Below are 25,377 nucleotides of genomic sequence, written 5' to 3'. Positions count from 1 at the left end.
GCTGGGGGTACGGCGCGTACTTGCTGGGGGGGGGGGTTCGGAGCGTACTTACGTGGGCTGGGGGGTAGTTCGGAGCGTACTTGCGGGGGCTGGGGGGGGGTTCGGAGCGTGCTTACAGGGGCTGGGGGGGTTCGGAGCGTGCTTACGGGGGCTGGGGGGGGGGGTTCGGCACGTACCGGGCCCCCAATTCCGCTCGCATCGCGCCGTACTTCGCTTTTCCGGCACTTTTTGGGTGCCGTAAAAATATTGCCGTCCGGACTGTTGTTGGTACGAATCGTACTTCCTGGTTCGTGAAATGCAGCCTGCATGCGTCCCGACGTCACGTCGGCGCTGTCCCGTATCACATTGGTATGTGTTTTTACAGTCGGTCGTTGTTTTTTCCGAATTGTACGGAAATGGTGTTTCCGTACGAATCGTACTTGCAAGTTTGTAGGGTTTTTTTACCGGGTACGAGTCGGACGGAGAAAACCCTCCGACCGACGGTTCGTACACGGTTTTTCCAGGATCGGAATCGGCACCTAAATGTTTTTGTGGTATTGATGTTGATCTTGGAAAGGAGGAACTGAAACACAAATGCCTGTAACGGCAACTCAGGACAACTAATGTGGGACCGCCCATGACCTCACTCCTGAAAGCAGGTCTGCACTGCAGCAACAGACGAAAAGGGAAGGGTCACTGTCACGTGGTAAATCTGAATCATTATGTTTTAAAAATAAACTAACTACAGGGCCATCTTCCTTTGCTTGGAGAGAGGTCTCACCTCATCCCTCCCTCAGTGTTCTTCGTCCCTTCCTATTAAACATACCGGCAATGCCAACAATGTATCCCCACTCCCCTATGTGGACATACAATAAGTACAACCATCGCCCTACTACTACAGAGACTCTAAGGGCCAGATGTACAACCTGCCAATTCGCGAGTTGCAAATTGCGTCGCATTTGTGACTCGCAATTTGCGACTCGCTAATTGGGATGCACAACAGTGTCTGAGACACTGTTTGCGATTCCCAATGGGGTCGCAAATTGCATGCCTCAATTTGCGACCCTATTGGGAATGGCTGGCACCTCCAGGTATGGTGGCCTGCTGAGGTCAGGGGACCTCCATGCCTGGGACTGCTTTTAAATAAAACAGTTTTTTTTAAATGTAGACCGTTTTCCTTAAAGGAAAACGGGATGCATTTAAAATATAAAAATGAAACTTTTCAGTTTCAATTTTTAAGGGCAGGCAGTGGTCCTTGAGACCACTGCCTGCCCTTAAAAAATATTTGCACATTAATTCACAAAGGGCAAGGGGTCCCCTGAGGACCCATTCCCGTTTGCGAGTGCTTTACCACCCTCCTGAGAAGGGTTGTAAACTGCGAGTGTTTTGCGACCGGAATTGCGGTTGCAAAACATTCTTACATAGCTTTATGAGTCGCTATTAGGAAGGGTTGCCCTTGGAACGTCTCTTCCTAATAGCAAGTCGCTAATCCTATTTTGCGAGTCGCAAATTGATTTGCGAGTCGCAAAATAGGATTAGTACATGGGCCCCTTGTTGTTTACGGGTACAAACGGGTCTAAAACCCATTTGCGCAAGCAGAAAACCTTTGTACATCTGGCCCTGAAACTCTTGCAGGTAGAATCTCCCAATGGTTGGCACAACTATACAGAGAATCAGAATGACTCAGAAAAGCTTAGTACAAGAACCTGCTCAAACGTTATTAGTTGGGCAGACAGGATGTCTCCTTCACCTTAGTCCCTTTTCTTCATCCACGACCATAAAATCCTCAGACAATATACTAGAATTGATCATGATGGAGATAACTCAGTGGGTTCATCTGTGGGGGTCATGGAAAGCAAACTGGTGAAAATGTGCAAATATTTAGATTAACATCTTGAATTCTCAGAAAAAAGCCGAGACGATCTGGAAACCTCATTAGGCAAAGAATCTGATTGGGCACAATATATATGGCATCTCTGCAACAAAATTGCAGGTCTGAAAGACAAAGTAAGACAGAACAATGTTCACTTTTAGGTATGCCAAAAAAACTTGGGGAAAATAAAAAGACTACCTTGAAGCATTTATGTCAACATTCCTGCCTTGAAATTAAATTGTTCCCAGGATGGCTGCATCAGAATGCATTGTTAAGACTAGCATCACTAGCTACAGTATTTAAAGATGTTGAGGGGAAAAAAATCAATGAATCCAGAATTTAACAGAGCAGTAATATCTTGAATACTGAAATCTGGGAAAGACCCAATGCCCAGTGCACATTATTGCCCAATCTCCCCAATAAATGCAGATGTTAAGATTTGTGGCTGTGGTTCAGTTGTAAGATATTAATCCTTCCCAAGCTGGCTTTGTAACAGGCCCCTTTTCAGAAGACCGCATGAGGACACTAATGCATCCACTTCGGAGTGTGAGAGGAGCCGTGGATGACAACATTAATACTTTTAAATGCCAAGATGTCATTCAACCGTGTTAAAGTCCCAGCAGAAAGCGCAAGCTGGTCTAGCATAAATCTATCACTAGAGAGGATGAGTCCAAGTCGTTATAATGCACCCAGATTTAATTGTTTAGGCAATGCTTGCACCAACAGTAACATACGCGCTAACTAGACTGACATAAACATTAGGACTTTTGTCTTGGGCAATAGAAGATCAATACTCAAAATGACGAAATGATATTCCGCCACAACTGTTTAAGAATTGGACTTACCACATCTGTAGTCTTATTACTTGGCACACAGGTTGGCAGCATTTATGCTCCTGCATGGGCAAAGATAGAAGAAAGGCTAGTGGAGGCCATGGGGAACTAATATATGATATATAATATCACCAAAACACCTTCAGGGATGGACAATCCTGTCGGTCTCTTAACAATGATATGCAAAACTGAGAATCAATGTTTGGCAAAGTAGCATGGGATGGGGACTGGCAGCTTCTGCAAAGAGATAGATCACAAACATCTTAAGATGCTGCAGGAGCTAAAAGCCTAATATGGGCTCACTGTTACACAAGAAAGGAAATGTCCCCCACTTGGAAATATGTCAACAAGGTGTCCATACAAGGGGTTGGACTCAGACTTTTGTAGTATCATTATATGGGCTCTTTTATGTTGCCCACAGTGGCGTTTCAAGTGGTAAGTGACCCGAGGATGAGACGTGAATGGAAATTTAGGTTAACAATGGCAAGGGCCTTAGGGAAGTGTGTTTGAAGTTGAGCCTTTTCAAGGTCTTGCACACATGATGGGCACTGGTCCTCTAGCAGACTTTGCGGACCCAATCTGAATCAAGCTTCTTGTGAATGTGGACATTCATGCATATCCTGTGATCCTTTCCTATACTGACAAACAACTGGTCCAAAGTTGATGCCACTATGCAATCAACATGCAAACTATCTTTTTGCCTTACATCTGTGTTCTGATACTCCAGGATACCTCCAACACTGAAGGTTCAACTTCGTGTTGGAGGAGATGGTACACTGTTTTCGGCAGTAGTAAACTCTTCATATGGAAATCTGTGTCCTAATTGTGAAAGACTGGTACAAATAGAGAATAGTATAGAGGGACACAAAAGACTTACATATAGACTTAATGACCAAACTGAGGTATTTAACAAAGTATAGCATCATTTTTGAATGTGTAATAAGAAATGGTACAGTAATATCCCACATAATTTACTCCAGAATGTTAAGCGTATAAAGGTACCATTTACCATGGTCTATAATTTTGTGCAGAGCTGTTTCCTGAAGGAGGACTCATTTTGTCTCCTTTACCTTTCCCTACATGCTCTTTGTTCCATACGTCTGACCAGATACTTCCCATTTCTGTCTGCACTATGCAGGACCAATGTGTAGATCACATTTCAAGTTGCTTGTTACATCATGATTAGTTGTCTCATAAGACCAGTTGAGGGTTGGGGATGTAAGGTTGGACTGTGAAGGAGCACCTTGACCCTATGATCATGTATGACCCTTATTGATCTGCCCTACTGGTGTAATTGTATTTACCATTATGATACCTGTAGCTCATGTTCGTTCTAAATACATAATCGTGTATCGAATAATGATAATTAAAAAAATGTTTTAAGAAAATGTATTTCAGTTTATGATTCCTGGACTGTCTGAAAATGCTCTCACGAAAGCTGTGACCCTGTATGGAGGTGAGTTGCACATTGTCCAACCCATTCCTCTTAGAAGAGGGCATCAGACACGGGACGTCGATCTCACTCTTGCACTTGGAAACTGAAAAGGAACCTGATTTTAGAGACTCTGCAGAATGACCTCCGGGGAGGAGTACCATCCCGTTCTTAATCATGGGCAGAATTGAACTGTTTATAATGGTTGCCATCCTACAACACATGTATGTTCTTGAAAACGACCTCTACAAAATCCCTAACTGGTACTTTGACATGATATAATCCTCCTCTTTCCCTCTCTTTTTTTAAATTTGTTTAAACAAACTTTTTATAGTTATCAATACAAGCAACACAATACCGGGTTTAATACAGTAAAAATAGACATACCAGTAAACGCTGTACATTAATTACGATAAAACTGCAAGTAAAATACCATAGAATATCAAAGCAATGTACATAGTGCATAACAATAATGAGCCCTTCCCTGCTATAAGAAAACCACCCTCACCCCTCCCCCAAGTCCATGCCTCTGTTCATGCCTTCTCTGAAACAGTATTACCAACACACACAATGTTCGTTCAGTCTTCCTCCTTGTTAAAACACTCTCATGATATGCAACGCTCAGGGATCGAGTGGTTCTAATCATGCTCTCCAGCTAATTCGACTACAGGTAATGAGGACCAGTCCAGGGTGTCCGGTCAGGGCTCTTTAAGACAATCTACCAGATGTTCCCAGGCTCGTGCCCTCTCAATCAAACCACGCCCTCTCCTCACCTCTCAAATACGGCACTTTCCAAGCCTGCTCATTTAACGAGGTCATCCCTCAAATTGATCAGTCTAGAGACCATGGTGGCCTTCCAATGCATGGCTATTTCAACTTCATGAGGATCAACGCCAGGTCGATAAACCTAGTAGTAGTTCTGCACTTATATGGGCGTGGGACCATCCCACCAAGCAAGTAGGAGGACAGGGAATCGCCTGTTGGGTCACCTCGTTAATACAGTGTACCACCCCCTTCAAAAATTCAGTCAGAGGAGGGCAGGCCCACACCATATGAAGCAACACAGCACCAAGCTCACCACATCTGTGACAAGTTGCCTTGGTCCATCGGTAAAACCTATTGATTTGACAAGGGGTGAGGTAAGCACTGTGCAAGAAATTTTAAAAATGAATGAATTTAAATCAGGCATTTCTAGATACAGCATTAGTGCTGATGAGGATTGAGGTCCATTACGCATCCATGACTGAGTGTTACATCCCCATCCCATTTCTCTTGCATCTCTACTAATGGTCTGATAATGTCGGGCGCAATGCCTGATCTAAGCATGTAACTGCTTTAGTGCGACCACTCGTAATGCAGAGTACCGGGCAGCATTTATGGGTAGGAGGTTTAGCAGTGCCTGTTCCCCAATGATTTCACAGTTTCGCAACTACTGCCCAGGGTAATGAGAATTGGCCCCCGGTAACTCACAAGTCCCTGAAAAGACGTAAAATAGGAGAAGTTCTCAGTCTCTGTAGTGATCCCTAATGCGGGTCATTCCATATGGGGACCATTCTGTGAGCCCTCTCAGGGACCCATCCCAAGGCCACCAACTCCAGCCATTGTAAAGGCTGGTCTAGCGAAAAAGCTCACAAGTATGGGTTCGCGGTAGGCAGAGCTGCCAGCAGCACGGAACGACCAGCAACTCTTTGGAGCCCTCACAGACAGGGTGTCTGGGATTTAAAAGGATCCAAAACAGAGCTTGGATTGAGCAGACGGCCTCTTCTCCAGGGTTCATCCAAGCATGGATCCATTGGTTGAACCATTAAATCTCCACCGTTAAATAATAAGCCTCCAGGTCTGGTGCCGCCAGTCCCCCTTCATTACTGAGCTCTGTGATTTGGTCATCGCTACTCTACGCCTGACCATCCCCATACCAAGTCAATAATCAGAGATTCAAGATCCCGGAAGATACGACGGGGAATAAGAAGAGGCAACTTTGCAAAAAAGTACAGCGGCCGGAAGAGTGCCACCATTTTGGCCACAGCCACTCTAACCACTACGGACAGTGGCAGAACTTCCAGAAGACCACGCTAGCACGAACACCTCTGAAGACACCAGCAATACTACCGTTTAGGAGGTCTCCGAAATCATGGTAAATCTTAAAACCTAGATATTTCAGGCAGGTCCCTTCCCATGTAAGTCCACACAGATCTCAAGGCTGAGGCACATTGCTACTCTGCAGGAACATATGGCATTTCTGCTAAAATAATGCACAAACCCGACACTCTCCCAAAGCGCTCCAGCAGAGTTATCACTCCCAAAGGTCTGCACCCACATCAAGTAAGCACAAGAAAATGTAATCTGTATCTAAGGCAGTATAATGCGATGTGCTCTGCAGTTCCAATCCACAATGGGACGCACCGAAGTGTGCGCTACTGGCTAATGGCTCCACTGCAACAGCGAACAGCAATGTGGAAAGTGGGCACCCCTGTCTGATCCCCCGCCCCACTTCATATGAATTTGAGATCAATTTACCGGTACGCACTTGCGCTGTAGTTCCTGAGCAGAGGAGCCTAATCCACTGAACAAACCCAGGTCCCATACACATCTTCGACATCAACTGATAAAGAAAATCCCACAGCAACCTGTCGAAGGATGTTTCGATGTCTATCGCCACGACCCTGGCCCTATACTGGTCTAAGAAGTTGGCACTCAGAAGTGTAGAGTCTAAGAATACTAAGCGCCATGTTACACCCCGCTTGGTCAGTATGGATACATTTGGGAATGTGGAGTAAAAGGTGACTGGCCAATATCCGACGGGGGAGGGGTGTCCGACTTCAATAGCGGGATGATCTAATCCTTCTCATGTACTTTTCTACAAGGAGGTTTCCCTAGGGAAAATGTAAAAAGATGAACTCGAAAAAAGTATTAAAATATTGTTGTGTTTATTCTTTATGGAACTTAATTTGATGTTTTTATTTTAAAAATATGAAAAAATAAGATGCAACAGCACTATTATTTTTTAAAATGTATTCTTCAATTCAATTGAATATAATAAATGAAATTAAAGTCATTTTTCTGAAGTTTAAATCAAATAAAGAAAACTGTATTTTTTTTTACTATGCTTTAATAATTAGTCAAAGTGATGTATAAAACTAATAAAAATGAATTGCAGTTTGTGAACTAGATCCAGCGTTTACTTAGACAAATGCATCCAATCTACATATGACCGCAGAGTGGGTTTGACAGGTATGCAGCTTTAATACTAATCAGTGGATCTAGCTGTCCTAAATGACTGATTCCGCCTTTCTTGAACTCTGACTGCATTTACCAGCTACAACAAGGCACATATGGGAATCGATGGGGGAGCAGGGTACATGGGTAGCCCACTCTATAAGACTGCTGGGCTTCAGAATATGGAATGTCATTTGGGATCTCGAAATTAAGAAGAAGTATGTCAAAGGGGCCAAACGAAATTGTTGGAGACAATACAAAGGGAATTGAGCAAGAGAGATCTCAGTTTTACAGAACAGCATCAATGTCAAGTCTTCTTGCCAGCACCAGTTCCTGTGGCCATGGTTTCCGTGCATGCGTGACTCTACAGATGGGAGGATGACCTCACTCTTGAAGAGCATCAGAGGTCATGTGTGCCGTCTTACTGTGGTCCTGCACCATCTGCCTGGGGAAGTGGTTCACTGGTACTTCTGCTTGTGGCTGCTGCCATGTGGGTCATCACAGGTGAGTGATTGGGGAAATTAAAGATTGAACAGGAGATCTACATGCCTACTGATTCCTCCATATTGTCTCCATCAGGCACTTTTGGGCATGACCAGTCTAAGATGGTGGTCATCTTGGTATAGCTTATGTAACTTCAGCAATCTAGTATGAAATTCAGTACATTTCCTTCCACATCACCTTCTACCTTAACTATGTTTAAAGGAGTCTTTATTTTCTTCACATTCATTGCCCTTTCAATTGTTATTTTTGCCCCTTTATTTTTTCTTCTCGCATCCACATCATTCCCAATCTTCTTTCTCAATCTCCTGACCTTGGTGCGCCTCTAGTTTTAGGTAGCCCCAATACCTTGCCTTCATCGCCTCATCGCATTTCTCATTCACCTTCAAGATCTTTCTCTGATAGGGCTCACATTTCAGTGATTCCCAAACTAGGGAGGGGTGCCAGGTATTGCACCAACTATCAGCCATTAATGTTGATCAACACAGACAAAGATTCCGACCAAAATCTTAGCAAACAGGCTGCATAAAGAAATTCCCTTGCTGGATTAACTACTCACAAGTAGGTTTAGTCTTGGCAAGATCTAGATTACCCTACCTACGAACTTTGTCACATCGCTTGTGGTTATCCAGAGACTCAACCCAGAAAACTGTGGTCCTATATTGCAACAAGTGGGGCTAGTTATTTCTGCAAGCCCCACTCCAGGAAGTATTTCATTTTAAAAATATGGACGGTATTCACAGAACCCCTAGCCCAAGTCAATGATTGGGGCTCCCCATCTAAAGATGCACTAGACAGGGCTGCCTACTTTTGCTGCTCCTTTTTCTCTTGCCACTAGAATGGTTATCAATAGCCAGATGATGCTCTCAAATAAGCGTAACCACACCATAGCAGGAGAAGGTACAATACTCCTATATGCCAACAATGTTATGCATATTCTAATTGACCTTACCTCAGCACTGCCTGCACTAATATCCATAATTTTGGACTTTCACTAGCTTTTCAGTATATAAACATAAAAGGGGCAAGTGTGAAGACATGTTCAAGTCACATGAGACTACTAGAGCAGTGACAGATGGACAAGACTTCAAAAGGTTAATGAGTAACCTAAGGTATCTCAGTATTCTTATCAACACATGACTTTTGAGCAAGGTTTTGGATAACCTGTAACCATTGATCTAACAGATGAATTCTGACTTGCATAAATGGGCACACATTAAACTCTTGTTTTGGAGTTGAATTGAAGTTGACGGTGGTGGCTTACAGATCAGTTATGTTATGGGGATGCCAACGTTCCAAATGAGAATTACCAGGGACACCAAACTCTTCATCTAGACTGTAGGAAGATTCGGAGTAAAATCCCTGAAACTATGAAACACACCAACTCCCATGGTGCTCCCAGTATTCAAGGTCAGATATAGAGCTCAACATCTTTTGCAACTTATTTATCTCCAGAAGCAGAAAGCAACACCCATCCTTTTACAAATGATGGTAGAGCATGCCACCCATTTTATAATCTCGTACATCGGTGCTCGCGCTTGGAGTGAGGAACGCGGAGCACTGAGCACGGGAGAAAGTGGGTAGAATGTAAAACGACAGTTGAAGTTTGAGCAGCTGCTGAAGAGCTGCTCATGTGGGAGTCTCTTTGAATAAAGGATCTTGACATATCACATCTGCGTATGTGTCACTATGAACTTACCACATAATTTGATGAAAAGTTGAAGCGGACTCCCCCAGTACCCATGTGTGTAAAGGTGCAGAGTAAAGACAAAGCATCACTCGCCAAGCAAGAAGATGATTGCATAGAAGTGTCCGAAGCATTTCTGAATGCGACGCCTCCTGTAAGTTATTGACTGCAGTGCGACCAGGAAATAGCTTAAAGTTATTGATTTGCCGCAGGGAGATGTCAGGTTAAAGAGTGCACGTGACTCAGCGAACTGCGTTCACCTGGCAACCAAAGAAGCGACCCTGAGCGTTCTACTCCTCCAGCATTTTGGTTCCCTGTCAACTCTTGGTGATTGAAGACGCCGGATTCGCAGCACCCCATGTTATTTTGGCAACTGGAGAAGTGACCCTATGCGTTTTAGTCCTCCAGCATTTTGGTTCCCTCACAACGCATCATACGAAGGCACACAGCGCAATGTTGGGGGAGCGTTGCTACCGCCATGCGCATTTTTGGCACTGAGTACTAAGTAAATTTAACTACGTCGTGTGACGGTGACGCGAACACCTGTTATGCATAATTGCAGAGTCTTGTGCATGTCGGTGATGCGCACACCTGTTTAAATATGTATTTGCAGATATTGACTTATTTGAATAAGCTTTCTAATTTTAACATGTATAGAATGCAGTTTTAATTGGTGCTCATGTCGGTGATGTGCGCACCTGCTTAATTTATTTTCTGGCACCACACTAATTACTTTAATTTGGGTTCTGGTGAAGCATTGCACATTTTTCCAGGTTTAAAGTTTTGCGCCTTTCAGTTGAGCTGAACATTTTAGGTTTTTAAAGCAAAAATGTTGCACAACTTGATTGCTCCGGCAGCGTTCTTGGCCAGTCCTGGGGATCCTCTAGTTCCATGGGATGAATGGATTGATGGTTTCAAAATTTACATGTTGGCTGCAGGTAATGAAAGTTCTGCAGATTAAAGGAAATATGTGGTATTATTGCATTTGTTGGGGAAGGAAGGTTTAAGAATTTTTCGCACACTACCATATATTTCAGCCTTGGAGGAAGGTGATAATGCATCATTGTATGCAAAGGCCAGGAAACAACTTGATTTATACTTGGGAACAGAACTAATATCATCCTTGAACGTTACAAATATTTTTCTCGTGTAAAGGCAGCAGATGAGTCCATCGATACATTTGTGACTAGTTTCTGAGCTCTATTGGTAAACTGCGGATTTACTGGAAACCAAGAAGAACATATTCGTGATCAGTTAATGATGCACACATCGAATATTGGCATTCAGAAAACATTATGGAGCTCTCCTTATCATACGCATTGAATATTGCTTGTGGTGAAGAATTAACCAACAAGTGTGTAAAAGCAGTGAATGAAGATAAGGTGAAGGATGACAGTGATCGTGTTGAGGCAAAGGTCAATGTGGTGAAGGGCAAGGCTAAGAATGGTAAACAGGAGCAATTCAGTCAGGAAAAGCCTGATGAGAAAATTGTAGGAAGTAATACATTTAAAGTGAAGAGCATAAGCGCACAAAGGAGTGCGTGCAGAAGGTGCCGTAGTTGGAGTCACTGGGCTAATGACAAATTGCATCCTGCAAGGAATGTAACCTGCTTGCGATGTAAAAAATTAAGTCATTATGCCCGCATATGTAAAAGCTCAAGTGTAAAGTATGTCGGTGTAGTTGGTGACAGTAGTGATGATACCAGGGATGATGAATTGTACACTGAGCACATTTTGTGTATTATTGATGAGGATCTTGGATTGAAAACTGATGAAAGTGATGGTGAACAGGTGATGTCTACCACCATGGTGGATTTAGACAAAGAACGACGGTTGTGTGTTAGGGATCCCAAGTGTGTGATTGAGAGGAATCCTTTCTCTATGCTGGTTGATTCGGGCGACAGATAAAGCATTATTTCTGAAGATGATTATCGCAAGTGTGGCAATTTTGTAAGCAAACAATTGTTTAAGCCAGATGTTAAATTGAAGTCACATAGCGGGGAGTGTGTGGATCTGGTTGTTTTTAGGTTTCGCATAGTCAGCACATGCGCTGCCTCTACGAGGTATCAAGTAATTCGTATGTTGGGGTGAAACTCTGCCTATTGCCTGTCATTTCTGTTGCTGCTTGCCATTAGTTTAACTCAGTCATTGCTCGTTAGCTGTTTTTTAATTGGCTGTTGATGCGATGCTCACTTCCGTTTAGAGCGGAAGCAGCAGAGCCTAACTACTGTGTTCATCCGTGCCTAAGCACAATTATACATCGTCCACTTTTCGGTGTGCACTATATTCTTTTAGGCGGCCATGCCCGCTTTCACTTTCAATGCTGGCAGGATACTTGTGACTTCTCACAGAGCACTGTGCCAGGCTCTCTCGCAGCTGCCGTTTCCCACCCGTTAATCTCAGCAACTGCAAGCCGTCCACGAATGCCATGGAAACGCTGCCGCTCTAGCCACTTTCGCCTCTATGGACATGGCTGACAGCGGTGGGCGGGCCTGAGGTGCTAGCGTCACTATCAGACTATCAGAGTCAGGATGACCAGGGAGGCTAGACCGATGTTTTTTTCCAGCATACCAGGATTGTCCTGTTTTTTCATGCAGATTTCTATAGCGCAAACTCTAGCTGAAGGTATTGGAGCGCTTTACATGAGCTCCGGTTACGTTACACAAGGGCACATTTAGGCACAGGGAGATTATGTGATCGGCAGGCAGGGCTGCTCAGGAGGAGCGCTTGAGACAGGCTGCCACGGTGGGTTTTTTTTTAATGCAGATTTCTATAGCGCGAACTCTAGCTGAAGGTATTGGAGCGCTTTACATGAGCTCCGGTTACGTTACACAAGGGCACATCACGGTACAATGGCAGCTGCTTCTTTGAAATGCAATAGGTCTTGCATTTACAGGAGTTTGAGCTATAGGCATTTTAAATGACAATGCCTTTCATGTATGTGTTAATTATCAAAACAGATAAATAAAAGGCATTGTCATTTACAATGCCAATAGCTTAAACTCCTGCAAATGTGAGACCTATTGCATTGCAAATGCTTGTTTTTATTGCGGTGATTGCGTACAAGAACAAGAAGATTTTGGGAAGGGTGTATGTGGCTAAAAATGGGGCTTCTTTATTTGGTCTCATTCACCAATCCGCCATGGGTATTCAGTTACATCCGGTTGCTCATGATCAGGAGGTTATGGTTGGGGCTAGGACTCAAGAAAAAGATATTGTTCAAGCGTTGTATTCACAGAGAAACTGTGAAAGCTGAAGCGTTTCAAACATCAAATCGTTTTGCGTAGGGGATATCAACCCAAAGTACAAAAAGTCCGGAGTTTACCTTTGGCAGTGAGAGATGATGTTAAAGCTGAAATTGATAAGTAGTTGGATGATGACATCATAGAAGGTATTGAGTCGTCAGAATGGGTGGCACCCATTGCCATCGTATGCAAGCCAGATAAATCTGTTAGAATGTGCACTGATCTGCGTGCTCACAATAATGTCATTTGGTAGACAGACACCCTCTGTCCAACATTAATGAAATGATTGACTTGGTAGGAAAAAAATAAATGGTTTTCAACAATAGATCTATCATCTGCATATTGCCAGATTGAATTACAGGATGAGGACTCTATGCATTTAACATCGCTCATTACACCTTTTGGTGCGTACTGTTTTAAAAGAATGCCAGTCGGTCTCGCAACAGCTTCATCAGTTTTTCAAAGGCTTGTGCAAAAACAAAGTTGGTATGTCATGAGTAAATTATTTTCAAGATTACATTTTGATATGTGGAAAGAATGAAGAAGAACATGGTGAAAAATGAAGGATGGGTTGAAAAGATTACGTGACAGTGGCTTGACTGTTAAAGTGGATAAATGCAAATTGAAAGTTAGTAGTGTGACGTATCTTGGTCATACCATTGATGCTGATGGGGTGAGACCCTGATAGAAATTCATGAATAGCATTGACAACACTTTGGTACCTAGGAACAAGGATGACTTTAAATCCTTTTTTGGGGTGATTGAATTCTATGCCAAATTTGTAGCAGATTTTGCAGACAAAACAGCGTATGAGGGGGTTGCTAAAAATCGAGCAATTCTGAATGGGGAAGTGTGTGTCAAAAAGAATTCAACCCTATTAAAATGGAACTTGCTAATGAGTCTTGTTTAGGTAGCTTTGACATTAAATGCAAAACCTTAATTTCAACTGATGCCAGTGCCTTTGGATTATGGGCTGTTCTGTCACAAATGCAGAATGGAGAGGAAGTAGTTATAGCTTATGATTCATGTACTTTATCTGAGGTAGAACAATGTTATTCTGTTATTGAAAGGGAATCGTTGGCGGTCTTTAGGGCTGCCAGACATTTCAGGACATTTGTATGGGGCATACCATCTGTGCTAAGAACAGACCATAAACATTGATAAATGTGTTTTCTGCTAAAGGTTCGGGTATAATGTCACCAAGAATTGCCAGGTGGTTTGCAAATTTAGAGGATTAAAACTTTTCTGTGCACTTTGTTTCTTGGGTAAAAAATGTATTTGCTGATGCCTTATCAAGGAATAAGACGTTACCGAAAGTACAGTTGCATTCTGGTGATGATTTGCAAGAATTTGGGTGGATTGCAGGTTTAGAGTGTTTTGATGAAAAGTACGTTACCACTAATGAATGGACGGATGCTGTAAAAAGATGGCATCACATTATCTAATTTGAACAATTGCATTAAAAAAGGATGGCCCATAGATCTATCTGGCGTGAAGGATTACATTCAGGTAAAAGATGAATTGTGTGCTGATGAATCTGGAGTAAGGAAAGGTGGTAAACTAATTCCCCCAGGGGAAAATGTAAGAATGTGCTCATCAAGGTCATTTAGGTAGGACAAAGACATAAAAGTAGGCTAACGGAATTGTTTTTATGGCCAGGGATGGACATGGATGTAGAGACTGTTGTTAAGGAGTGCCTTTTTGTGGAAACAGTGATAAACCTTTGATGACATATGCAGCCACTACAGCCGGTTAAGTATCATGTTATTCCATGGGGAAAGTTGGCTGTCGACATTATGGGTCCCATTGATAGTATAAGGAATCACAACAGATTTGTAGCAGTCATGGTGGATTATTATTCCAAGTGGTTTGAGCTGAATTTGTGGGAGAAGAGTCCAGCAAATCTGTTATACAGTTTATGGAAACCTTGTTAATCAGGGAAGGTTATCCTGATGAAGTGGTTTCTGATAATGGACCTCAGTTTTGTTCTCAGGAAATGGAGATGTATTTAAGACTAAGAACCGTGCTCCACTGTAAGACCACTGTTTACAATCCCAGGGCAAATGGTCTTGTGGAAAGGGTGAACAGGATTGTCAAGGAGAGTATTCAAATGGCTGTTGGCAGTGGGAAGGATGTAATAGAACATGTAAATCAGATGATATGGGCATACAGGACTAGTGTTCACTGTACCACAGGCCTAACGCCTTTTGAATTGTTGAAGAAAACCTAAGTTAGTCATGTTCACGGGGGCTGTTCAAGGGAATCTTGATGAGCTACAGAGGAAGGTAGCTGAGAAACAGAGGACTTATAAGGAGTATTTTGATAAGGGTTGCAAAGTTAAAAATGGACAGCAGTGGAAAATTAGTAAAAGTAAAATTGACATGGTGTGTGAAGAAGGGTAAATCAGCATTTTCCAAACCATAAGTAGTGATAGGAGTGGGTAAAGGTTATGTTGAATTGGATGATGGGTCCAGGTGGAGTAAGACCAAGTTGGCGAAAGTAGGTGATTGTTGCAAAAAAACAGATGTTCAAATGGAATACAGTGATAATCGTATAACGAGAGGTGGTGATGAATAGGAAATGTTACCGCCAGTTAGGAGTTCAAGATGGTACTGTGGTACAAAAAGGAAATTTGTTTTCCTGGAAAATATAAGGATTTTGTGTGCAAATACTGATACATTATATAAGGTTATTATCTTGCATAAGTCGAATGTGTAGAATATAGGTTGATGATTTTCTTAGTTTATCTATTTGTTTACCTTGCTGTTTTCCTTGTTTGTTTACTTTTTTTATTTTGATTGCTGTAAAATAGGAACATATGTTATAATCTCTTGCATCAGTGCTCGCGCTTGGAGTGTGGAATGCAGAGCACTGAATAAAGTGGATAGAATGTAAAATGACAGTGTGAGGATGAGCGGCTGCTGAAGAGCTGCTCATGGGGGAGTGTCTTTGAATAAAGGATCTTGACATATCACATCTGCGTATGCTTCACTATAAACTTACAACAACTCTTATATTTCACACTGACCCCCTTCCCAATTGTTGATATCATGCCAGAACAATAATTACCTTTATCGATTTAAGCTTTACTTTAAAAAGTGGGTCAATTTGCAATTAATTTGTGAATTTTATAGTACATTTAAGACTTGTGCCACGGTTGGTGTTAGGATTGGTATCACCTATGGTATGCTGAAACCCAATAAACAGTTGTTTAGAAAAAAAGGAACTGTTCATATTACAGGGCACTCATAGCAACGAAAAGACATGACTTCTGTTTCAAAGTGCAGCTTGAATGAAACCAAAAGAAAAGCAGATTAGTTCAGCTGTGAGTGAAAGGAGAGGGCAGAAAGAATTATTGGGAGGTGTTTAAAAAAACATAGTCATGGGGGTGTATGTTACCAGGGATAGGGTGGAGTTTTTCACTAAAAACTTGGAACCCCACCTGGCGAGATTAGCATCGGACGTTAATCACTGGAGATCCTTGCCTCTATCCCTGATGGGGTGTGCCGTGCTCTTCAAGCCGCTGGCCCTACCTCGCCTCCTCTACATCCTGCAAAATTCGCCTTACCTGATCCCTGGGGGAAGTGTTTAAGCGCATATCCCAGTCTCTGCGGACGCTACTCTGGGATGGTGGAAACCTGAGGATAGCGCTGCGAAAGCTCACAAGGGGGGTGTACGACGAGGGGCTGGCCCTCCCGGACGTCCAGTTATATTATTGGGCTTCCCAGTTGCAGGTGGTCAATGACTGGGTGTACGCGGTAGGGTTGAAACCGGCTTACAGGGTGGATAGATATACTATGCCGGGGGGCAACTGTGAGTAGCTTTTGTACTCGCGGAAGCAGTGCAGGGATCTACCTTCGCATACCGGGGTGGTGATACAGTGCTGGAGGGAGGCCAATAAATTCTTGGGGTGGGCGGGCACCCTCACGGGTAGGACGCCGCTCTGGTTCGAGGACCAGTTAGCTGAGGTCTCGAGACTGTCCGGCTTCAAGGGATGGCAGCTGATTTGAATAGATTACCTGGGTGATGTATGGAAGGGGAGCGCCCCTAGATCCTTTGACTACCTCCAAAAGGAGTACCAAATGCACGACTGCCAACATTACCAGTATCTGCGCCTCACACATGCCATGCGCTCTCACATACACTTGGGCTCTTCGCTCCCAGAATACTCTTCTTTGGAGGATAGGCTCCTACTCGACCCTATTCCAGGGAAACTAACAGCCACCATCTACCGTAAGCTCATTAACAACATGCCTGACCCTTTGGTGTCCCTGTGCAGAAAATGGGAGGGGGACGTTGGAAGCCTGGAGGACGAGGACTGCAGGACGCCCTGCAAGGCACCCGCGAAATTGCCATCCGGATGCGGTTCCGCCTCGTGCAATTTAACCCCTTCGGTGCTCATGACGGAATGGTTCCGTCATGACCCACGGTTGAGCTGTGCTCATGACGGAACCATTCCGTCATGACCACACCCGCGCAAGATTCCGTCAGCACAGCGGCGGAATCTGCGCAGCATCGAAGGGGCTAAAGTCTTGCATCGGGTGTACTACCTGCGTACCCACTTATTCTCATGGGGTGGGAGCCTGTCCCCTGTGTGTGTGAGGGGGTGTCGGGGGGAGGGCACTTTCTTCCATATCCTGTGGGAATGCCCGAACATAGTGCCATTTTGGACCAAAGTAGCACACACGATGACGACGGTGGTGGGTTCGCCGGTCCCGGTGGAACCCAGGTGGCTACTTCTTTTGATCAAAGGAGACACGGACTGGTTCAGGTACAACGAGATCTGGTTGGCAACAGTGGCTGAGGTGGCAAAACGGAATATCGCGAGCTGTTGGGGGGCGCAGGCGCCCCCACAATGGGACCAATGGCTCAGGGACCTGGATTGGTGTCAGAGGGCGGAAGAAACAATCTATAAGTCCAGAGGTTGTGTTAAGAAATGGAAGAGGGTGTGGGGTCCATGGCGCAAGTATCAAGCTATGAGGGGTGGTGGGGGAGAGGGGGGGCAGTTGTAGCTGGCCCATTTTGCTGCCCAGTTGGTCCTCAAATGTGCAATGTCATGCTGATGGTTTGCGAGGCATTTGAACACTGCTGTATAATGTATGAGACCTCAAGCAAGGTTAATAAAAAGATTTTTTTTTAAAACATAGTCATGGCATCAACAATACCTTGTTCTTCATACACTTACCCACTGTCTCTACCAGAACAATGTCATAGCCTCCACCCTCACATAGCAGAATGGCCTCATTAGTGGTCCTTGTGACTCCTCCCAGTGTTCCCTGGGTGGGAGATGGACGAATGTAAGCATTCATGTCCCTGGACAACTCAGTCATTCTTGTTTTATCACCCAGGAGGGAACCTAAAATTGAGAAACAATAGATAACTTTAGATTGTGCTACAGAAGGCCAATCTAATACACAAGGTCATTGCAACCTACATGCATGCCAAAACTAGTCTTAAAGATGCACAACGAAAAAGCACTCCACAAGAGCTAGTCTCATTTTCCCATGCAGTTTCAGAACTGAAAGAGTCTGAAACCTTAATATTGACAAATGTTACATCTCAAAATAAAACATACTTCTGCTATTACTCACACTCTATTTTCAGGGCCAAACAAAGACATTCTGACATGGATGCAGTACAGTTATCAATGAACAGCTACACACCCACAAATAAGCAGTTTCAGGGTAGCATGAAAACTGATCTTCACAGGTAGCAACCTGCAAAGAACAGCTCAAACAAACCTATTTATAACAAGAGGAAAAAGTAAATGTCAGTAAGTCTAAGGTGCATCTTTGTTCTATTTAATTAGTTTCCCAATTAAGTGAAGGAAAACAGATGAGAACATTTGTGCAATCACACAAAAAGACTCACCAGCTGCCTTACCAACCATCCTCCAACCTAAAAACCTGATGGACGGTGATGGGAAGCCTCCTTTATACATTCACCAGGGATCTTTATCAAAAGAAATCACTTCTGATCCCTGCAGTCTGCCTATTTCCCAAGGCTCTGGCTCTTACGGACCCTACAAAATAGCTTAGCAGAACGTACATGTCACCCACATACATATAGACTGCCCAAGCAAAAAAACAGCTTGTAGTGCTAATGCACTAAAAACCATATGCTATCTGGTGTGATCTGAAAGTCATGAGTTTGAATCCTGGCAACGTCAACTCAGCCCTTTACCCTTTTACCCTTTCAAGCAACATAAACTGAATACCAGTAATCTACTTAACAGCATCATCTTTTATAGAGTATAGAAAGGCAAAAACGACAAAATTAACTATCAGATAAGACATTGATTTTGTTTCCTAACAGTGTACTTAACATAGCTGAAGAGGGTGCCATTATCTCAGACGAGGATTCCAGTACACATGCATAGCTGGAATCAAACATTTAGTTGAAGTTAATGTTACCGGAGCCTCAATAATAAAGGTATCATTAGCCAGGATTATACACGAGCATTTTGCTATTACCACAATAAGGGGTTTAGATCAATGGCACAGCTATGTAACATGTGAGGTTCTTGCTAGGTATGCTTGGAACAAATTCACTATCATATTTTATTAAGCATTTATAAAGCAAGTGAGGCGATCATATATCACATCGAAAGAAACAATATTCTTTTGGAAAAGCACCTTTCGAATGTCAGACCCATCACTGGTAGACACTGATGGGCCAATTCACTAAGCCACTATAGCTATAAACGTACGTGTGCAGACATAAATGGCCCCATTTATAACATCTATCCACAAAATTATACCTTTAATGTGTAAATGGTTTCACTACTGTGTAAATCTCAGGCCCGAGTTTGTAGTAGTATGCTGTTATAAACCACAGAGAAGGGGTGGGGAACAAGGCATTGTTTGCTTTGTAAGTTTGTGAAGGTTCCACAAACTCATGAGTGTGATGGCATTCACAAATTCCAATCCAACCCTTCCCCAACATGGACATGGTCAGCGTTTTACCCCAGCCTAGGGTGAGCGTAACATCTCTTCCATGGTAGAAAAGATGATCACCCCAAAACTTTATTTGGGGTGTACCAGAAGTGGTTTCACATAAGGGGTGGGGGGAAAGGGAGGAAAGACGTTTTCACCACGAAATAGATGTGGAATTGTGCAATGGGGAAAGCAGTCTTTATAAAAAAAAAAAATCACAACTCACTCACTAGTATGCCTGGGAAGCCGTGACTGGTGCAGCTTCCCAGGCATACTACTGCTATGTTTTCTGAATAGGGATATATCGTTAATCTGGAGTCGTGAGGATTAGTACTTTACCAAGTTCTGATTCAGGATTCTTTTTGGGAATCAGGGCCTCTGTGTGGCAACTCTACACTGATGAACATTTAACTACTATGCACCAACATGAAGTAATGAAGATCAGGAAAGATACCTCTAGATGAAAGCTGCGATATCACTCCAAATGTATATTGCAATATCTCGATGAAAAGCTGCCTCGGTCTTTTCCAAAAGTCACCATTTTCCAAGTGCCGTTAGCATGGTACGCAGCTACAGACGTGTGCAGAGTGAGGAGTTTTTGTACCCCTCTTTTTTTTAGGTCGAGCATTCGAGAACTCTTGTATATACTTTAGTATATACTTATATGTGTATGTTCTTTGTGGGCTCTAGAGATCAGCCCTAGGACTTGTCTGCTTCAGCTTATAGACTTTTTTTTTCCTGTTCAACTGCCTCTATTTAACGGTCTTGATAGAAAACGGCCAGTAGAGGTCAGTAAAATACCAGAATTGCTTTCTGCTTGTCCAACTGCCTCTATATTTGAACTTGTCTTCTACCCTTATTTCTCTTCCGCTCCGATAAGAATTAATAGTTTAAATAATTATTTTCATATTTAGCATGTTTGCTGTTAGATCTCTGTTCTTTTGTCTCTAGGTATGCTTTTAGCGTGTTTTTCCTATGCTATCTTAATCATCTAAAAGTTGGTAATAAGATATAACATATATAGGAACAATTTTTAACTGTATGGTAAGGAGTCAGTCCTTTGACTTTTTTGTGTTATTAAAGAAAGAAAATAGTGTTGCTCCTATATATAAAAAAGAAAAATAATTGTTAAATTAGTGTTTTCTTCATGTTAGGATTAGAGTTTATGTACGAAAAATATATGTAATGTCGAAATTCTAAGTTATGTCCGTCAGTCAATGTAATTTCTTTGTCGCTTATATGTGTTTTATGGTATTTGTTACAGCCCTGATGAAGTTCCAAAAGGTTCTATCTTTGGGGAACGAAACGCGTTGGCTGTTTTTATGAACTATTTTGAAATAAAAGACGAGAGTAAAGAAATAACAACGGACTACATGTTTTGTGTTCGGTGCACCTCCTATTGCTTAAAGTACTTTGGGAATCTGTAACCAGTGGCACCAAAAGGTGACAGGTGCCGGAGTATTGTGCACAATCACCCTTATACGGCAGCAGAGATACAGTGATAGTGCTACCCATTAAGTCTGTCCCCTTGCTTTGGTTTTTGCCTCTATTTAACTTTCTTGATAGAAAACGACCAGTACAGGTCAGTAAAATACCAGAATTACTTTCTGCTGAGGGACTTTCTTTTTTTTTAAATTTTCTGGCAACTCAACTGCCTCTATTTAACTTCGATAGAAAACGACCAGCAGAGGTCAGTAAAATCCCAGAATCACTTTAGCATTCTCTAGATTCCAGTCCACAGAAATGGTCTTCCACGAGCACCCGTAAACAATATTGTTTTTTTCAAATCTTGTATTTTCAGTGATATGACCAATGAAGGCCCCGATTTTATATTAAAAACAGAGCTTTGCTATCGCCCCGGACCATCCAGGGCTCATTTTGTCTGTCAACAATAAAATCAGTTGTGAAACAAAAAATACAGAGCTTTGGACTATACCATTTCCCACTGAAAGGCAATATTTATCTCCATGAGTTCCCATACCTGGCGTCTCATGCAGTTTGGTGCTTACTTTCCCTCCGTGCTGCATATAAGGTCCTTAAGGCGAGACCGATTGCATTGTAAATGCTCGTTTTGTATTCTTTGTAAAGCAGACAGCTGCCTGGGTATTTAGGTTAATAAGGGCGGAACAGGTGCAGTAGTATTTTCAGTATAAGAGGTGGAGGAGGAGGATTTGGCCACACATGCAACCGTAGCAGTTCCGGCAGAAGAGGACGATCTTGCCTGCCAGTAGAGTCAGAGTGCCACAGAGCAGAAATTAATGGTGCTGCAAGGGGTTGGAGATGCCCTTTCCTGCCCCAGTGAAGACAGATAGTCCTAAATGAGGGAGCTAAGGGTAGGCAGCAACATAGGCAGCATTATAGTTCCTGAATAAGGGTGAGAACGACTTCAGTAGTCAAAGTCAGTATGCAATCGCACACTTGCCGGACATAGGGACAACCAGCTCTTCCACAGGAAGACAGAACGGAAGCCTTGGATTAAGTACAGGGCTGGAGAAGGCAATTGCAGCAACTGAGCATACAGCTACAGTCCTCGGCAGGAAAGAAAAAGCTAAGACCATTTTAGGAGTGTAGTAAATATTTACGGTGCTTCCCTTGGATTTATTTAAGGGAAAAAAAATCTGTCTGCTTAGGAGGTGCCCATACATGTGACAAACACTCGAAAAAAGGGACAAGCATATCGGAGCAAAAAGAAGTTTTGGCAAGTGTAGATATGTGCAATTTCGAAATAATTTATGTAGACTAGAGGTTCGCCAGGTCAGGAGAGATGCTTGCTCCAATATTGACTCTTTCAGCCTAATAGAATTTTTTTCAGAAACTAAAAGTAATTCCTATCTAGGTCCATTTCTGTTAGTGTGGATATAAAAACAGTGGGTACTGAGCTAGGCTGGTAATTGTTTGACTAATGACCCGGATTGCCTTTGGTTGGAGGATATTAGCATAAAGGGACTGAATGTCCGTATTGACTAAGGGCTGAGAGTAACCGTCAAAAGTCTGGTTCTCAGTACAAGTCCATACTTTTCGAAATGGTAAGCAATACAAATTTCTTTTTTGTATAGTTACCGACAAGAACTTTCACCAACTTGGGACACTTTTACTGGTTAATCAATTTTTATGATTAATTACATTTTTATTTTATTGGAGAATCTTGACATCCCTACAAAGACATAGTTTGCTCCACCTCTCCGTTCCTTTGAGGAAAGGTAAAGCCAAATAACTCTTGATGCTAGCCATTTAATACAACTTGTGATTGTCATTGATCAATGAATATGATACAACACATTTTTATTTCAATTCCAGACGTCTAAAGATTAGTTCACAGATGGTTGTATTTTGCATATATTTCTATTATCTCTCTCTTTCTCTCTCTCTCTCTCTCATATATTGCTGGGTTTGAAACATCGACATACTTGACCTATCGGCTTGACATTTACTTTGCAAATGAAAAGACTCAACTAGCATTGCAGTCATTGCTTGTGTAAAAGAATTGTTAACAAAGCCAATAGTTTGTTTACTCTTTCCACTACTCAGCTCAACACATCTACGCTTATTTTCACTGACTGCCTGCACTGCGCCATTAAAGTGAGCACCTACTTGTTTAATTTAAATGTATGTAAAAATAGCAATACATGCTTATCCGGTTTAAGAATTTAGGACAGATATGTTTTCCTCTTTTTTGAGTTTGTTGTATGGGTACGAACGTCCTTCAATTGCACGAATATCTTTTACTATATTTCTACCCTATTTTTCTAGGAATACTGGGTCACCTCTTGGCTTTTCTGATTTTGGAAAGGGGCAGGACACTGAGGTGCGGAACGGGTCTGGTGGCTCAGTGGACTAATGCATCCACTACAGGAGCCTGTGTTCGACCGAATGGTCACAGGTTCAAATCCCGGCGGGTTTACTCAGCCTTTCATCCATCTGAGGAGGAGTACCATCGAGTTGGGTAACAATAAACATCTGTTATTCAGCGCCAAGATACCTAAGGGTGAACGTGCACTTTACAAACACACATGCTATGTTATAGGAGCAAACAGAAATGCAATTACAAAACAACTCATTGGTAGCTGAAACTGAGTCATAGGCATAACACGAGAAGAGTACTGTGATAGAGGTAGGGCCATGAAATCACAAACCCAGAGACTGATGCTGAACTGAGGGTGTGGGGAGGCACACAGTCATATTCTTAAGGGTCCATGGTACCACTGTTATAGTGAATCAGCTGATCACAAAGCAATGGAAAGTTGAAGCAGACTCGGTTCTGTCGCACAACATAATAGGAGTCAGTATGATCAACATGACAAGCAATAATACAGGAGTTAGTGAGACTGAGGAACCTGTGCATCTCTGGACCCTCAAATTTGGATCGGAGAGAAATCATATCGGATGGCAACAAGCAAATTACTGCGAAGATTGAGCTCTTAGTTATTAGAGTGGTATTACTCAAGAAAGATGGGAAAAACTAACTCAGAGAATGTACAACTGAGGTCGAATGTGGAATGTCTGCTGTAAACACTGACTCAGATCAAAAACATGTAGGGAAATGAATTGATTTCAAGGACTGGGTTAGCCAAAGACTGTTGGGACTGCCAGATGGAATGTAGATACACCCTATGGACCTTTTTAGAGCTTCTTATTTATATTATTTACACATCAAAACACTCAATTATAGCTTCTCTGGGTCAACAGAGTTCAGAGAACACCAATGTGGCATCTGCCACCAGGGGCACCCCCATGAATAATGATGATTGTATTAGGATGATAGAAAGGTCAGATCAAAATCCTTTAAATACACATTAACTACAGTGGCAAGCGTATACACAGATTTCTGGCAAACAAAGCAGATAAAGAAGATATTTGATGAGGCTAAAGAAAAATGAAGAGCCGAAGGCATATCACATGATTTGTTACATTCAGCCAATCTCTGAATTGATGTTAAGAGCAGACATTATTTTGAACAACCAGAAGCAAGTGAAGCACTAGGACCTAATCGGTAATGTGCTAAGAGTGATGCCTTTGAATTGCAGGGGTAATACTGACTGGCGAAGGTAAGGGGGAACGACATGAAATAACTATGTCTAAAGTCCCGGATACATTTGGGATAAAAAAAAAAACAGGTATATACATTATAAAAGAAGGCACGCAGTCTCAACTCTTGGGTGGGATGCCCAGGAGTGCAGGGTAGGTATCATCCATTAAAGCCATGGATAATGCCGAAGTGGTGGGTGGAACATGTCACTGAGGTGATTGTAATGTGATCGTTATGCGAGGAATTTGCCCATTAGGAAAGTTGTGGTCTCCTTTCTAAAGCGTGCCAAAGACGGAAGTCTTCTGATGGGGCTGGGAGAGAGTTCCAAATTCTTGGAGCGGCCCCCCGAGAAGACTTGATTGTAGGGTTTTTTTTTTCCCGGAAGCATGCTGGTTGGAGCAAAAGGTCTCTGGCAGATCAGGAGTTTCTGGCTCCTCCGGATATCACGAGTTTCTGGCCGAGAAAAGCAGAGGAATTGGAGTAAAGAGCTTTGTGAGTAATGCAGGCCAGTTTAAGTTGGATTCTGGACTCATGGGGAAAGCCAGTTCAGAGCTTTATGGTGGGGAGAGATGTGGTCGAATTTCTTTGAGCCAGTTAGGAGTCTGGCGGCGGCGTTGAGGCCCAGAGAGTTCTTGGGCAGCCCTGGGAGAG

General features: G+C 42.8%; 1 protein-coding gene across 3 annotated transcripts in view; it reads right to left on the bottom strand.

Annotated features, from left to right (window-relative positions):
- The window catches only part of MMAA (metabolism of cobalamin associated A), a 131,086-nt gene that overhangs the window by 70,848 nt on the left and 34,861 nt on the right, over positions 1-25,377 (bottom strand). For 2 of the 3 annotated variants that reach the window (XM_085641620.1, XM_085641621.1), the window contains one exon: positions 17,951-18,121. The exons of the other annotated variant lie outside the window; for it this stretch is intronic. In XM_085641620.1, the coding sequence (XP_085497746.1) occupies positions 17,951-18,121 (171 nt within the window). The remainder of the gene's footprint in view (positions 1-17,950; positions 18,122-25,377) is intronic. 3 annotated transcript variants of the gene reach the window in all.

This window comes from Triturus cristatus, chromosome 2_2, assembly GCF_964204655.1.
Source record: "Triturus cristatus chromosome 2_2, aTriCri1.1, whole genome shotgun sequence".
NCBI lineage: Eukaryota > Metazoa > Chordata > Amphibia > Caudata > Salamandridae > Triturus > Triturus cristatus.
Note: the sequence above shows the minus strand (reverse complement) of the source record. Positions and strands in the feature narration are given on the sequence as shown.